Source organism: Coloeus monedula, assembly GCF_965178545.1.
Source record: "Coloeus monedula genome assembly, chromosome: Z".
Lineage (NCBI taxonomy): Eukaryota > Metazoa > Chordata > Aves > Passeriformes > Corvidae > Coloeus > Coloeus monedula.
Window position 1 is genome coordinate 12,836,933 of NC_138822.1, and position 17,885 is coordinate 12,854,817.

Consider the following 17,885-nt stretch of genomic DNA (forward strand, 5'->3'; position numbering starts at 1 on the left):
GAAAAGTCTCTCTACATTTAAAAGTATTGGGAGTCTTTTTCCAACTGTTGTTGAAACCTTACTTAGATTATTTACACTAATTGAATCATGTATATATACACTATATAAACAAAAGAAATCTATTTATAAATACTAAGAAATCACTGCTATGCTTCCTGGTATTCTGCTCCAGTTACTAGGGACTAGCCCACCAGACCAATGATGACAAGTCACTTGTACTAGACAGATACTCATTTTTCTGTAGATATGTCCGAGTGGATAAACTTCCTCAGAAAAGGAAGATCTATAATGAAGACACAACACAACAAACAGAACACACTGTGCGAAATCCATGTACTTGCACTCACATACGCATCTTTTCTCACTCAGAGAAGCAGGGAAAGGACAACAAGATCCAGCAAGTCTTACCTTTCTGCAGACAATTTCAAAATTAACTTCTGTCCTAAGAGCAAGTCTGGTAACTTCATCTGGTTTTATCTCCTGTAATGAAAGATAGGTTTATTCTTCTTATGATCAGACTTCATGAAATCTTTCTAAGGTTCACCTTCCTCATAAACATTCTAACCATTCTTTTCTTTTTAAAGGAAGAAAACCAGTTTGTTATATGGAGACTTTTGGTATGCATGTAAACACTACATTTATACTGACCTTTCCAAAACACTACCTTATACCTAATCTAACTGTATATACTACTGCTGAAGGCAAAAGGGATTTTTTAGCAGCAAAGTATGCAGTAGGGTGGTTTTATTTGCAGAAATATTTCAATTACCCATATTGTTTTACTACAAATAAACTTTGCAAGGCTTTAAATTCCTGACTTATCTTAGACTCTGAAGTTATATCAGAACTTATCAACACATGTGAACATATAAGTTTAAGACAATGAAAATGAAGCAGAGATGAAAAAAAACATATCTTTTCTAAAGAAACTGACTACACATGCAGTTTTTATTCCTGGACCTAAGCATTTCCACTGGCAGCTGAAATAGAGGAATGAAAATCCTGGACAAGTGGATTTTGTTAAAAGCTCAGTATTTTACGAAAGATGCCCCCATGACAGATTTCTCACTATTTTAAGACACATGCTTGATGCAGGTTGTATTACAAAATGTTCTATTAACCTCATCAACTGAATTAACTGAATATTATTTTCCTCCGAGGGCAGTGAAACAAAAAATCATGTTACATACCAGTTGTTTCCCAGATGGCTATTTTAAAACCAGTGTAACTACTCTTATGCAGGACATAAATAATTTCCACACATTTTGAAAAGTTAAAGCTCTGTACAAAGTAATTTATTTATGTTCAACAACTATATTGCATTTGTTAATTTCTTTCTTCTCCTGCTTAACCATCTTTGATACCTATTCCAACACTTTCATTTTAACATCACTGCTAAGTTCCATATTCTATCCCTCTTCTGTCCTAACTCTGGAGCAGTCTGTAAACTTCCTTAGACATAATTTCAGGAAATACCAAGTAGTTTACATTCTTATAAAAGGTCATACCTTGCATCTCAAAACCTTTTGTTTTTCTTCTTTTTATAGATAAGATACCTTACAGAGAGACTTGCAATTTATCTAGACCTTTAAGGTGTTGCATGAATTGTGTATGTCTTGAAACTGTAAAAAACTATCTAGTAATGGGGAAAAAAGTAACAGAACATAGTTAAATTAACAACAACAACAAAAATCTCTTTTTGTGAATGTCAGAAGAACTTCCTGAAAGTAAGATCTAGAACTCTGCAAAATCATCTCCCAAAGGTGCTAGTGGAAGCCCAACCACACTTAAGAGGACAGAATCCACACTGGAAAAACACTGGTGGATGTAGGAAACAATCTTCTACTGGCAGATGAACAGTTGGATGACCTAACAGAGATGGAAAAGCCCTATGATTCAGTTTTCCATGACTTTTCAAAGTGTTTCACAGATGGTGAAAGTAGGACACGTTGGTTAAGTGACATGCTTACTGTCACATAGCAGGTTGGGGGTTACAAATGAAGCTCTGAAACCCAGTATTATTCATCAAATCAAGCTGCTGGTTTATTAAAAAAAAACAACAACAAAAAAGATAATTCTTATGATCTTCATCCCAAATAAAACTGCCTATTTCCTGTCTCCTTAGGATTTAAATGCAGGAACAGGGTTCAGGGCAGAGGCAGATGAACTTCAGCAATCCCTCCATGAGAATGTCAGAAGTTTAATTTTGATATGACAATATTGCAGAATTCCCAAGACATTGCAGAATCATGAATAATACTGGAGAATGAATTACACTTTGGAATGTGAAGTCATGAAAGCCACATTGAAATGCCTCAGATACAGAATGAGGCCAAGAACCTTCTGTTAAGGCTTAAATCCCCAAATTTATAAAATAATCTCCTTCACTTCTCTTAGATTTAAGGCAAACAAAGCATTTTTGACTTAACTATTCCAGAGCACCCTGGTTTTGTAAAAGTAGCCACGTGAGTCAAGTTACTGTAATAAATACATGTTTATTCTGTCTATTAATGGTCAGCAGCAGATTATAAAAAAGGGAGATAGTGGTATTTTTCCCAGCAGAGTTTTCTCAACTTTGAGATGCACATACCTCAGTAACTCCTGACTCACCAAGAAAACCTTAGTATTGAATATCTATTATGAAACTCTCTTTCACCATTTATGCTAAGGGATGTTATAAATCCCTGCCCCCTTCCAGCATCTCTGAGACTAGGGATTCCTCCTGCCTGATGCTGCGGTCCAGCCCAGTGTGTCCAGAGACCTGGAGGTATCTGTCCCAGGTCCACAGATGTAGCAGTTGTTTTCTTATTGACAAGGTTCAACCAGTAGTTAAGGTATGCAGCACACAGCACTCTCAGGACTCACACAAGCATCAGTACAGCTAGCCAAGACCTCTTCTTTTCTGATCAGGACTGAAGCTCACTATTGACAGCAATGCCACCTCCCACCCCCTCAAAATGCACAAACACATGAGCACTCACGGATCCCTCAGTATCAGCACAGCATGTCCTTCTGACCATCTAATACCCCTCTGCCTGTGTCCATAGCTCTTGGACACCATGGGAATTAGGAAGAAATTCTTTACTGTGAGGATGGTGAGGCACTGGCACTGGTTGCCCAAAGCAGCTGTGGATACCCCATCCCCTGGGAATATTCAAAGCCAGGTTGGGTGGGGCCCATCCCCCTTGTGGGCATCCTACTTGCTCGCTGGCAGCAAGTCACTAGCAGGCAGATGCACACACTCCCACTCATGTTACAGGCACCAGCAAGGGCCCTCTACCCACCTGACACCCCTTCCCAGACCACAGAACCGTAAAAACACAGAATGGTTAGAAGGGGTCTTAAAGATTCTCTAGTTCCTACCCCCACCATGGGCAGGGGTATTTCCTGCTAGAACAGGCTGCTCAGGGCCCTACCCCTACACTCCTAGCCTGACTCCTGTTGCTTGCCCCATAACCTCAGTAGCTGGCCTAACCTAGTCCTTACAGCACTTGCACACAAGGGACAAAGGGGTGAGATTACACACAGGTAAGGAAAAATAAAAAGATAACAGACTGTCTCAATCAGTTGCAGTGCTTGGTCAGGTAAATTTACGGACTAGAACTGGCTAAGATTGGCCCCTCAAATGCTCGCTTCCAATTATGCTCCCCAAGTGTTGCTTAGTAAGTTTTGTGTAGTTCACAGGTCCTCCCACATCCCCAAATCCTCATGTTCCTATTGTTCCCCCTTATCAGTTACAAAGCCAAGGTTGGCCTTCTGCAAAGCCAACTTCTGCAAAGTATCAGTAGTTTTTTAATGGCCCATTATTAGCAACTGGAGATCAATTGTCTTTGTCCCTGTCTCTGTTTATCCCTTGTCCATGGGCTCTTTTACTTTCTGTGTTTTTCTTTTCTTCATCCCTTCCCCCCCTCCTTTCTATCCCTTTAGCACTGAGAAGATCCACTTCTTGAGGCCCCTAATGAACACTCTCACTGCCTTCCAAATACTCTCACAGATTATAGCTGCTTTCTGAAATTATATTAATGCTTGGTGTCACAACCTGTGTCAGTAGGTTTCCAAAACAGATGTTATGTTCCAAGTGAGCAAGGAATACAAAAGTTAAGAGGGAACAAGACAAAGATGCTACTGTATGAAGTATACAAACCACAATAAATCTAGATTAGGGAAATACAGACATAAGCCCTCTACCAACTAAGGCACACACTCTTTCTCCTTGAAAATCATCCCTGACAACTGTTTTAAATAACCCCCAAATGCCTAAAAATACCCGAACCCAAAACCTTAAAAGCAAGGTGTTGACATACTGACTGCCTCCTAAGGGAGGATACAAAACTGTTGGGATCAACAGACCCTTCTGCCCTGCAGACCGACCATGTTTTCTCTTGTGGGAGAGAGACAATTATGAGAAGTAAAACACTGCCAGCACTACTGGCATTAGTACTATAGTTGGCAAATGCTGGCATGCTGATGGATAATGGGCAGTAAGCAACCACAGAAGAAATAATTTTCTTTTACTTACAGACTGCACCCCTGTCTCAACTTCTGTTATGAAACCCTTACGAGACAGGGACATGAGCAAGGAAAGATTCTGCAGGCTGACGTACCCAACACAAAGCATGATGGTGCAGTGCAGCTGTCTGTCCTGATGCCTCAGCTGAGCCCACAAACGGCCACTGGAATGCCAAGATGACACTGGAAGGAGGTGGCAAAGGAGTGGCAGCAGTAGGACCAGTCTGGCTCAATTTTTCAACAGTGTGGGGACTGATGCTCCTCCAGCCATTCACTGCCCAGGCAGCTGCTCCAGTGGGCAGTTGAGGATGTCAGAACTGACCTGTCAGCCAGTTGGATCCTGTCAGGGCTGCAAGGCAGACGACCTGGCCTTGGCCTGAGATTAAGCTGAATAAACCGGATGTGAAAAGCTACTGGACATAAGAAAACTGCTGGATGTGACAGATAATGCAAGAAGCTGCAGAGTGGTTGTACAGATCATCAGGGCAGAGTTACACAAAAAACAGACGAGTTCCATGGAAAGGTGGAATACAGGGCAGACTTCAGAGGCGGACATCTTGCAAGGTACTAAGGTAACTACTAGTAATAGCGCGTGAAGCCAGCGTTGGATATGAAGTCACATTGAAATGCCAGATTTTGGAAAAAGTAAATATGGGTGGGCAAAGACTGGCCTGGGCTGGGAAGAGTGAGCACTGGGGCACAGGAAGGGGTAGCTACAGGGCAGGCACTCGCCTCTGAACAGGGTACTGAAGGCAGTGAGCTCACCCCCAGTACTTACAGAAACTTAGAACAGCAACGTTGGGAGATTTCTTTTTTAATAAACCCTAAGTGTCTTACACAGAAAGACAAGACTACATTGAAGAGAAGTATGTCAAGCGTAAATAGCATGTAAAAATAGGATTTCATGCTTATATTGATTGTGGCTGATCAGATGACACTTTATCAAAGTGATACTGGGTAAGATAGAGGTTCAAACCTAAAAGGCATGGAAATGTAGTTTATTGAATAGCCTCTGGAAAACAGCAAAGACAAAAAATCTCACTGTCAAATGAGGCTTCAACACATCTCAGAAATGTAAGATTTTTCATACTAAATGTATTCCCAGCTATGCTGTCTCAGGCAGTTTTAGATGACTCAGAAAAAAAACAGTCTGCCAGTGGCCTGTGGAAACAATTTAGGAGTCTTCAGACTATTAAAAATGACAATTTCAATTTTGTTTTGACTAGTAATTTTTGTTTATGTATATCAAAAAATTCATTAATTTTCATTATTTTTTCGTATTTTCTTAGCTGTGCAAGTTTTAAGCCTTTCCATATGAAAAAATAACTTTCACCTTAAAATAGTGAAACTTCATCAAAAAGTAAGTAATAGAATCAGAGAATATAGAAATAGAACACCCTTACCAAAAGTCGTATTTCTGCTGAAATCTCAGCTATAGTTTGCTATCCATTAATATACTTGCAGCTTTTAAAACATAACCATAATTTTTACTCTTAAGCCTGTGTTTGAGACTACTTTCTCATGAAGCTTCTTATATTTTTTACAGCATTCAGTCTGATTTTTCTACTTTCTGCCATTTTTCTAGGTTGCTTAGTGAGGAGAAAGGTGCAAGAGAAAAAACTTCCAGAACACTTTTTCCTACAATTTAATCCCTGCGTGTCTTCTTGTCATAACCAATTTGTTCCCTTAAATCTTTAGAAATTCAGTATTTTAGTCATTCAGAACAAAAGCAGTCTTAGACTTAGGGGTAAGTATTCCCATTGTGAAAGTACACAAAAACGGGATACCTTCAAATCAGCCATGGCTCACCTGAAAGCTTATCCAGCTTCCAAAAAGAAACTGAATCCATTATAAGAGCACAAATTCATTTCAGTTATGAAGGCATATTTTCAAGAAATGCAGTGCTCTAATTTATTATCAAACTCATTATGAAGAAAAAGAGTATTTTCTTCCCCAGTTTGTAAATACAAGTCCTTTGTCAGTAGCTCAGACGTAGATACACACACAAGGATTTCCAGGGATGTAAGTCACATTAGTTGACCGCCATAGCAAAGTAAATGGCACTCTGCCTATAAAAAAAAATAAAATAAATAAACCCCCCAAACCTCTGTCTCCCCAAGTCCCGTTTTACTCGATGTGCAACCAAGATGAACAGTATTGCCAAGAGAGCAATCTGGATAAAATTAATAAACAGAATAACACAAAATTTAAGTGGTAAGTAAAATATGACATTGTCTAGTTAAGTGTGGCTTAAGCTTATTAGCAAGTTTATTAAACAAATCAGAGTTACGCTGACATACCTGCTTTATTACAAAATCCCTATGTAATTTTACCACTGACAAAGCTAGGCACTTTCAAGTAGCTGCCTGCCCTCCTGCCAGTCTCTATGAACTATTAGTAAAACACCTCTCAAACTGTCTTCTAAGTAATTAGATGTCTTGAACTTCATTTACCACAGAATAAAAATTTAAAGATATTTAAGGTCTCAAAGTATTTTCTGTATTTCCTCTCATTTTTTAACTACAATTTTTAAAATAGGAATAAAATGGGAGGCAGTATCTCTCTTGGTAATATCGCACAGAAGAGAAGTCTAATTCTAGACAAAGAGCCTGTAGCCTTAGTCCTGGAAATTTCATCTTCCATTTGGCTTTAGTTTTTTCCTCAATGGAATCCAGGCAATCCAGGTCACTCTCATCTTTATCCATCACCTGTAAATTACATAAAATCCTTCCAGAGAGGCCTACTGATTTGTCCCAAATTTCTCTAACTGCACCCTGATGATAGGTAAACGCAGAACACTGTACTTGCTACTTGTTTGCAACTGCACCTTCTGCAGTAAAGCACTTCTCAGCTGAAGACTCACTTTTGTTTTAATGATTTCCTGCTTTGCTGACTGTGACAAATAATTCCCAGCAACAATTTATCCCCCCTGGCTGAACAACATGAGAACGCCCAAATGACGCAATTGCTCCATTTATTTTACTTGGTGGTAAGAAATAGATTGGATAATCATTAAGATGTTGCATTCGTTGCATTTCTAAAGCAATTCTAAAAAGACCTGCCATTGCCTCCTTTTGCAGCAGACACATCTGCGGAAGTGAAAGCATTACAGACTTACCAAGAGTTTCAAATTTCTGCTGAGAAGGACTGAGGTTTTCAACTCACAGGTGAGAATCCAGCAGGGGTCAGTAACAGCCTCATGAGAGGTAGATTGAGGATGGTGCTGTTAGGGCCATCCCTGTCATAGGTCTGAAACTGACTGATGTCCAGAAAATTATGAAGACTGCCAAGTCATCATAATTGTTAAGAATATTATTACCATCCATGAATCAAGTAAATATTTATGCATCTCCATGCTAAAAACTTTCTTGTTAATTTGTTTTGTTTTTTTTTTTAACAGTCATTGGGAAAAAACCTGCACTCACCCACTCACCCCTCCTGAAAGTGTCAGCTCACTTGCTGGCCCGTGCAGCTGAAATGGGGATTCGTTCTTGGAGTTCTGGGGTGAACCACTCTTGGGGCTCAGGGCAGAGGATGTGTTGGGAAACTTCAGCACTCAGCTCCCCTTGATTATCACAATCCACTCATACTACACAGGGAAAGGCCTTGCTATGCCTACTAAGACACAGTTCATGGTGGATTTAAATAAAAGGCCATTAAACCCATTTCTTTTCAATACTCAAAAAATTCAGAAACATCTACAAGGTCCTCAGGAAAAGAAATAAAAGACGAGGTATGCCTGATCTACTCACACTAAGGTTAATGATCTCTCTGCCTCACTAAGTTTGACTTACCATTCTTCCTGGCAAGACAACATTTAGGATTTTCAATGTTTGTGCATAATTATGCCAGAGCCTACACCTTTCAGATAGAAAAAATAAAGGAGTCTATTTTTGGGAGCTATTTTCATGATTTCTTTGGTGAGTCACAGGCATAAGTTCTTGCTTTTTAAATTACAGATAGGCACAAAATCTAAGTGGTGCTAACATGTAAATCTATTTAAAAAACATAAGACTCTACTGTGTAGTAAGAGACCACTGTAGAGTGAGTATGTTTGGGAAGACCTTTTTATTAAACATAATGTAATATAGTGACAAAGTAAAGACTGTCTGTTGAGGCGTATGTCCACTCAAAATTAATATAAACAAGACAAATCAGCATATTACTAATGTACTTTTTATTCTAAGAAAATTACACATCACATTACAATGGAGGTAGAAATGTCTTTAGAACTAGCAATGCTCCCCGCATGTTGTGGAAGTTTCTCACTATCAAACAGATATATATGTACTAACAGATTTCAAATAGAAATCTAATAATGCTTGAATAAATACTATTTCAGAAGTTTGTACATATTCAGAAACAACATCTTCTTTTAATAAATAACTCCAAGAAGTTAAGCCTTTGCTAAGCTGACAGTCAATGCAGCAAGTCTAATAAATGTCTGAAAATGTATGTATGTAAAGATTTAGCTTTCCGTGGAAGTCAAATTTTACTGTACACACCTGTGTCATAAAAGACAGACAACTAAAGAAAAGCAAAAGCACAATAAAATAAAAAAAAATCCATTGATGTTTTGTTTGTTTGTTGCACTGGTATAGCCAACAAAGCTTTTCCCGGCAACCTGACTGAATCACTTGGTTCAGTATCATCATATACTAAAAACAGAGGTTTTATCCAGAAGAAATGAAGACATTTTCTCTCTAATTGAAGGCAAGTGAATTATCATTTAAATACATTCCCCTGTATCACTTGGGCTTAAGATTATTATGGCGTTCTACAGTAGTTATAGAGTTTTTTATTTACGAATTATCTAGGGTCTGTATTACAAAAAGGAAGAAAAGCATAAAAAGAAATGGTTTTACAGTTCCTAATTTTCCTGAAGTATGCACCAAAGACATTTAATGTATTTTTAATGACTTTGCATGTTTTATCAATTGCCTTATATTTCCAAGTTTTATTGAATTTTAAGTTGTTTTAACTGGTCTTTGATTTTAATATAAGAAAGACATGTCAAAATAAAAAAAAAAAACTTCCTTGAAATCATTAATTTTCAACCTTGTTGAATTAATAACAACTTGGAAAGTAACACTACAAAACAGATTAAGAAAACAATGGTAAAATTTAATTTGTATTTTAAAATAACAAAACCAAAGATGTCACTAGAGGAAATTACCAGAATTCAACTTCCCAGAAAAATCAGAAGCTTGAGAACCACCTCACTTTAGATGAACCTAGGACAATTGAGTTTGACGGGAATTAACTATTCCTAACCCGTCAAAAAAAAAAAAAAAGAATACTCCAAAATTACAGTTAGTCATTGGGAATGTAAGAATGTACTTCAAGGGGAACTTGTCTAGTAATTGTTCTTTTTGTAAGCTACACTGGTGTCAGGTTTTTGCTGGCACCAATTTTAAACATTACTAAATGTCTACAGTATTGCTGTCTCAGTTTAGATCCAAGTGAAATTCAGCATCAACCTGTGAGTTTTCATCTAATAAGATTCACAATACAAAATTTTATAGTTTTCTGGGTTTATTGTTCTATGGAAAACTAAAGTTATTAAAATATTCATCTAATAAAACTGCACCATATTCCTATAAACACAGTTTTGCAAAAATGGTTACCTTCCTCTAGCTAAATATCCTCATTCTTCTATGCTGCATAACCTCGTCTAAAAGCAGAACAAGCAGCTGAGGGAAGGACTACTTATTCATGCTTTAGTAACAAAACAAAATGAAAAAAACAACTCCCCAAAAGTACACTTAACATGGCTAATTGTTTGAGCTCTTGTAAAATACCCAAACTTTATTTGGCAAGTATAGACTGCTCTTTTCTGCCACGTTTATAAACTAATTTAATATTTCAAGAGGTATGCAAGTCAAATGCCAGCAATTACATCAGTCTACCGAGATGAACACTGTGAACTTGGCATTTTGTTCTGTCAATTAGATTAAATGAATTGTTTCATTTTGGAGGTTCACATCTGATTCAGTAGTCACATTCAGAGAGCAGTCACTGTTTCAGCACAGCATACAGAAAACAATCGGCAAGTCTGCAATCTTGTGACGATTTCAGAAGTAGAAGGTATTATGAAAGTAAACTACAATTACAAGCATACAAAACTAACAAAAGAAGAGAAATAAAGCAAGCTTAGAAGTACAGCAAGCACGGAGCCAAAATTACCATTATTTTTTTTCAAAAGTCCCTTAGTTCTGAATGTCAGTGTTCGTTTGCACTGTAATGCAATCTGCAATTTCGTTGTACTGACAATTTGTTCCACAATGCTTTTCTAATATTAAAACAACAACCATATGCGATTTCAGGGTTAACATATTTCCAAGGAACCCTGTGCTGGCTGGAAGAGCCCCGGGTTTTGAATTACTGTCCGCGGTATTCGGCGCGGCTGCCAGCAGCGCCGGCGGCTGCCAGCAGCGCGGCTTTGGTGCGAACGGCAGGAAAGCGGCGCTACCTGCCAGGAGAGGGCGCGGGGCACCCCTGGAGCGCCGCCCCCGCTCCCCGCCTCGCCCGCCCGGCAGGAGCGAGAGCCAGCACGGCGCCACCGAGGCAGCCAGAGAAAGGACGTGATGGATGCTCGCAGCATTCCCAAACAACAAGATAGTGGCTGACAAATGGGCGCAATCCGCGTAACAGCCCCCACCCGCTACATTCGGGTTTGAAATAAGAGACGGAAACAAAGAGTGAGGACAGAAGAACCTGAAGAGATGCAGTGTGAAGTAGAAGAACGTGAATACACAGACCCTATATGCACAACCCCTTTGTCTGCTTCCAGAGAGAATAAAAGAAAGAAAGATTAGACACCATACAGAAAGAAAGAACTTCTTGTTTCCATTCCTCTTCTCAGTATGCACTGTCTCCAGGAAAACTACTCCTCCTCCAGGCTCCATAGAAAAAAAAAAAAAGTTAGTTTTTGTCCTTTCCTAGAGATCTTGAAACTTCAGCAAGACAAACCTGTCACCTGATTTGCCCAGGGTGAGGAGTAAATTCTAGACAGAAGAGACTGTAACAAAACACACACGAAAAATTTTTACTTTTAGCATATGCAGATTTTCAAACTGGCTGTTAAAAGCTCCTCAGCAAAATATTGGTACACCAATGGTACAATAACTATCCAGGACAAATACATGAATTGTGTAAAACTCCAACATCAATAGTTCACTTTGTATCCTGGGGAATCCTCTTCCAGTTTTGTTACACCTTATATAGATGCTGTGCCGTATCTGATCATTCTTGACACTCTTCTTTATATTTTTACTAGCTTATTTGGTTGTTTTTTACATAAACGAAGATGATTTATGCAGTGTACAGTAAAATAATTTATTTTAGTAGGAACAGACTGTCTTCTGTCTGAAGACAAGGAAGAGCAATCTAGCATTTTCACACATATCTACGGTAACTCTGATAACCACCTCCTAGTGGTATCAGTAAAAGCCAATTTCAATCCAGTGAAAATGAACTACTGGAAATGTAATTCTCACCCCCATCACACATATTACTTAGCATTTATCACCATTGAATTTCTTCAGTCATTTCATTGCCCAGTCGGTCAGTTCTGCAGTGTTTTAGTATTACTATCTTCACTACCCCAAAATTTTGGAATCGTCAAGCTCTGTCATTCATTCTCTTTTTCTGAATCATTTCCAGCACTGATCTGCACAGAACTCCACTTTTAGCTTTCCAACACTGTGAAAGCCAAGCATCTATTCTTCTCTTTCACTTACTATGTTTAACTCTATGACTAAAGTAGAAAATTCCACATAAAACCACTAGAGGCTTTGGAGAAAGCTGGACAACAGCTTTTAAAAAATAATATAAAACAATATACAGACTCAATCAACAATATCTACTATGTATTTACTCCTTCAAAGAACTCCCGCTGATTTGCAAGGTATGACTGTCATCTCCTAAAGATACCATTAATCTGCCTCATCCTATTAATCCATGTGTTCACTAAAGCCATACTTTTAATAAAAGTCTCAATACATCTGTTCAGCACTGAAGTCCTATTTACATTAGCATTACATTCCCAAACAGACTTCATCTTTTTTTTTAAGCAGGAGGCAGCCATGGGGAAATAAGATTTTACACACAAAAGTATCAGTTGCAATAAGGAGTCACAGCAGCTGCAGTCACCATTCCAAATTAATTAATTTCCAAGTGACTATAAAGATACTCACAGTGATCTCCAATTGCTTCCTTCTCCCACTACAAACCCTTCAATTAGAAGAAATAGGAATAAGACCTTTACCACAATATTAAAGAATAATTTCTATTCATGAAGAACAAAAGATCTAGTTTCTGTGGAAAATTTCTTCAGAAGAAGGAGGACAAAAAAGGACAGTTAATTAAGGATATTTAGATAGTTTAATATTGATCCACCGTACTAAGTAGATTCACTGTTTACTGCAGATATTTTTGTTAGCTTCTCCAGAATAAACTAAGTACAAAGATCAGCTACCATACAGCAAGAAATTAATTAGAACTGCCTCAGAGATCTCATGAGGATCATCTTATCTTGACTACTACTACACCTCAGCATAGGATGGTCAAAATATAAAGGAAAGGTATGTCGTACTTACAGAAACATTATTTTCTGTCTCAGCTTCTCATAAATTACAGAAAAATTTAAGAAAAAGGCCCAAGTTGGTGCAATAAAGTGAAATGCATGTTGGGATGATGAAAGAAGCCAACAACAAAAAAATATCTATTTTGAATACATATAAATATTTTCAAAATGAGTGCAAAAACAAGCTGACACTTCTGTCATTATTTTGATTAATAATAAGTGGTTTGTTTTGCTATCGCTGGTCAATTTTCACAAAAAGGCATTTTTTTTTGCATTGATTTTTTTTTTATAGTATTGCAAAGGTTGCCTCTTTATTGAAATAAACAATGAAAATACACAGAATTCAGAAAGGAGATGATATCTCATCTGCAAGCCCTATTTTTTCAAAAAGTGAAAATGGCTTATTCTGCATCCTTACAAAAAATAAGATAGTAAAATTCTTATGCAAGACTTGAAAAACCTTCATCTGCAAGCCATATTTTTAGGTCAGCTGACAACCTGCACTTAGAACCTACTTTAATATTTTCCTTAAATTGTCTCAAATCCAGCAAAAAGCTGCCCTTGTGATCTGTTTTGACTTTGTAACTAGGAATCTAATGCATAAGAAAAAAACACATGATAGCTGCTTCTATTTAAGTATCTTGTCAACAATTAAATTTTCAAAATGAAGCTGATGATATTTTTACTGACTTTTGTATTTAAGAAATGCAGCTCATTTTTTTAATGTAGTCCAGGACAGTATTTCAGTATATTAAAAAAACCCAAACAAACTTCTGCTATCATAATGTAATAAAACAGTAGGAATGGCTGTCAGTTATTTTCTTCCTCCAAATTAAAACTGTACAGTACAAGATCCCACACTAATTTTTCTTTCTTTCTTACAAACTTTAAGTATTCTTTCATGCTCACTATCTAGGAAAAAAAAAAAAAAAAAAGAAAGTATCATATTCTACACCTTTCTCATGCTGAGATTGCTCATTCAACATATTTTGACCCTGCAGGGGGAGCAACCAGGAGACTAGCTTGGGAAAACAGTTAATATTGAGTATGGAGTTCCTCATTTTACCATAAATATGAATGGAAGCCATGTATACTGATGGAGTATGAAATGCTGTGAAAATTAAGAAGAGAATTCAGCCAGTGAGTATACCAACCTGCCTTCTCACTATTTGAGAATCAGAAAAGGCTATAGGTAGGAATATTCAAGTAAAGAGGCTGTACTGAGGAGACACGTTTATGTAGGTTCCTGGTGAGGCATTCCTTCCTCATTCTTATTCATCAATTAAAAAAAACCATTAAACATCTCACTGTTTTCTGTATCTCCACACTCAGCTGTGGACTCTCGTTTTCCTTACTTCTGCTGCCAGTATACCTACAGAACCCATTCCTGCAGAGCTTCACACTCCACAGTACTTGAAAATCCATCAGTTTTGTTTTTATTAACATCATCTGTGTGCATTCAGGCACAGTGTCTATATTCCTCACAGGCTGTCTGTTCTTGCTTCGACCTTCAGTGGACTTCCTGCTTGTATTTAGGCTCAGGAACACACTGTTTATCCACAGCACCTTCTCCATTATGTTAAGTGGTCTTTACATTGTGCTCCCTACTTGGGAGAGCTTTTACTTCAGCCTTGACATCATTTTAGATAGTCATGAAATTAATATTCAGTTTGTTTAACAGAAATAATCCTCCTTACTAAGGCATACATTGTTCAAAACAGCAATGAACTGCCACTGGCAAAGTAGGATGTGCTGTTGAGAGCACAAGCAGCAAACTTTTGTGTTTCCTAAGAGTGCCTGACTCCTCGCGTGTGTACGCCTGACCAATGCACAAGTGGATGTATCTGCCACTCAAAGTCCCAAGAATCCTGCATTACTGCAGAGGAATGCATCATGCATGGATAAAAAGTCAGACATGCAAGGATCTGGACCGCTCCACTGAAGGAGGGCTGAAAAACTTTGCGTTCTAGCCCTTCTTCCTTCCCTAAAATGGTATACAAGTGGCATTTGGCCCACACCATTGTGAAAACTGAACCACCCCTGCCTCTGCCTTTTGTAGAGAAGCATCAAGGACTGTTCTTAGGCTGATTACACTGAAGTTCAAGCACTTCCCATTACTCTTACAAAAACTTTTACAGGTTAAAGATTCTGTAACATTAAGATGAATGTTTGCTATCTATTTTAAAAGAAAATATGCAAGACTGTTGGAAACACATGCTAGGAGAAAGAAAAAGCAAAAAAATGCATTAGTTCCCACCTGACTTAAGACAATTTTACGGCAAGATGTTAACTGAAACCCAAGTTATAAAAGATGAAACCATTAACCAAGAAAACACTACTGGTAAAAGAAAACGACAAAAAACTTTATGAAAAAGCCTGGTATTTCAGAATATAAAAATTCCACACAAAAAGGCCATACTGAAAAACCTACCAAGTTCCTTAAGCTGACCTACTACAAAAATCATCAGTTACCCAGCCCTGTTCTCAACCTTACCACTGTTACTTTCAGGAAATTGCGTGATTGTTGTTCCAAGGACAAAGAGTGTGAAAACATCCTTCAAACTGAAGTTCTACTTTTATAAACCAATTTGGCTTTCAAAACTTTAATAATGGAGTTAATATTTAAGTCTACTTCTGTTAACATCTTGCTAGAATATGAAACTGAAAGAAAACAATGCAAAGTATTATTTTTTCCTGCATCTCTTGTATTAAATTAATCATTCCATGATAAATACTGTGATTTTATTCCATGATAAAAACACCTTCATTGTATTAACTAATCTGTTTCTCCAGTGATAATTTTCTAGATAGAGAACATATCTTTCCAAGACACTTGAAAATGGCTGAAACCAACTGCTGCTCATTCGTAACAACTGGAAGGCATTTTTCCTTCAAGCACTGCAAGTTGCCTGTTGTCCATCTTTTCTTAAAGGGCATCCTCCAAACATGATATTGCTATAGCAACACCTTCCATAATGCCAAGGTTTTTGCTGTAAGTTAAAGGCAAAAGTACTCCTAGACACGTGGTAAAGAAACAACGAATATATTAAGGTCTTACTTCAGCCAAGAAATTCAAGTAACTCAAGGTAAGCTACACATTGGTACAAAATTACCAGACAACCTGTTATTTTTGTGTACAGAAACTTTCAAAAAATAATAGCTTCTTAAATATGATAAGTAGCACTCTACCATGGATAATTAATCCATTTTCATAGTATCATCAAGCCTGACAAGCAAGCAAAGAAATACCTGTAAGTACACACAAGTTGGTATTTCAAAGTAGTAGTATCATAATAGAGGACTAGAAAAGGTCATACCGTTCTTTTCTCCCATCTTTCGTGAATTGTTGAATAAGTATTTTATACTCTTTTGGAAAAATGAAAACTGAAGAACTCAAAAACCAATGTATTATTCCAATAGCTTTGAGAACTCCTGAAACCAATTAACCCAGTTCCTGCACCCATGTAGCTGAACTTTTAACTGCTCTCATTTCTCACAATGTTTACTTCTGATTGTTGTGCTTGAGACACTTTTAATTGTATTTGCCAGTTAAGTTTTTTTATTCTTCAGTTCTAACAATGCAAATACAGAGAATAAAAAATTGTCATTCTAACAATAATACAATAGGTAATATTTACAAATTCAAGTAACAAAAGGTTTTCCAATACAGCCCAGCACCAACACTTCATAGATTTTCAATATATGCAGATATTCAATACACAGAATATATGCTCTGTGCATATGTGACTACACAGAGCATATTAAAAAAAGACAGGGACAGGAGTATTAAACCTAAGAAGTAAAAGCATCTTATATCGTCTCATTCCTAGGAAACAGTGTATTTATAGTGATATTATGTCAGCACTGTCTGTTCAGAATTTAATTGAGGACAGGAAAATAGCATCCCTGAGAGTAAGTGGCAACATTTAGTAACAGCAAGCATTTTGTCTTTCCTATTGTATCTACAGCATTATTATACTGTATATATATTATACAGTATAACAGTATATTATACTGTATCTATTGTATCTACTGTAGTTAGTAAAGATCCACTCTAGAAAGAGAAGTTAAAATCTTGTAACTGAAAGTTCAAATCTGTTTCATTCAGAAAAGTCCTGCTGAGCTGCAGGCAGTCTCTAAGCATTGCACCATCAGGCAACTGGGATGGTTTTCCTTGGGTGTGCTTTGGGTTTTTTGGTTACAGCCTGGATGAAAGACAACATTTGTTCCACAAAGTAGCAGCAGCCATATTGAAACACAGCTAACCAAGAAACAGATTCCCCAAGTAAATTAATTAGTACAAAAAGTTTGTGGGTTAACAGGCAGTTGAACTGAGGAACATAATTCTTAAGAAGGCAAAGAATTCTCCCTAATTAGGATTTCAAACCATTAGATATTTTTTCTGAATAAGAGAAACTTAAGCCATTGCATTAAAAGCTTCAGTAAAACAGACACCTCTTTCAAGACTCCAGAATTTCAGTCTTTCTTCCCTGAGATTGAAACAAATTCCCTGTAAAATGGAATCCCCCAATAATGCCTTCTGAGGTAATCAGAACATATAAAGTCCTTCCAAAGACTTTGTTGCCAACAGTCCTCAGAAGGCTTTTTTTTTGTCTTCTGGATATATGACAAGGAGAAAGGAGGTCTGGGTTTGTCCTTGACAGATGGAAGAAAAAAGGACTGATGTTTAGAAAGAGATGCCTTTGGCAACTGGGAAAACCTCAAAAAAATTCTGTACTATTTTCTTCAACCTACAGAAAGCCTTCATGCCTCCAATCAATAAAGAATT

The 17,885-nt window shown here is 37.4% G+C and overlaps 1 protein-coding gene across 1 annotated transcript in view; it reads right to left on the minus strand.

The window, feature by feature from the left end:
* Window positions 1–17,885, minus strand: part of SRFBP1 (serum response factor binding protein 1) — a 67,410-nt gene that overhangs the window by 23,459 nt on the left and 26,066 nt on the right. Inside the window, exon 4 of the mRNA XM_082302105.1 lies at window positions 409–480. Within this exon, the coding sequence (XP_082158231.1) occupies window positions 409–480 (72 nt within the window). The remainder of the gene's footprint in view (window positions 1–408; window positions 481–17,885) is intronic.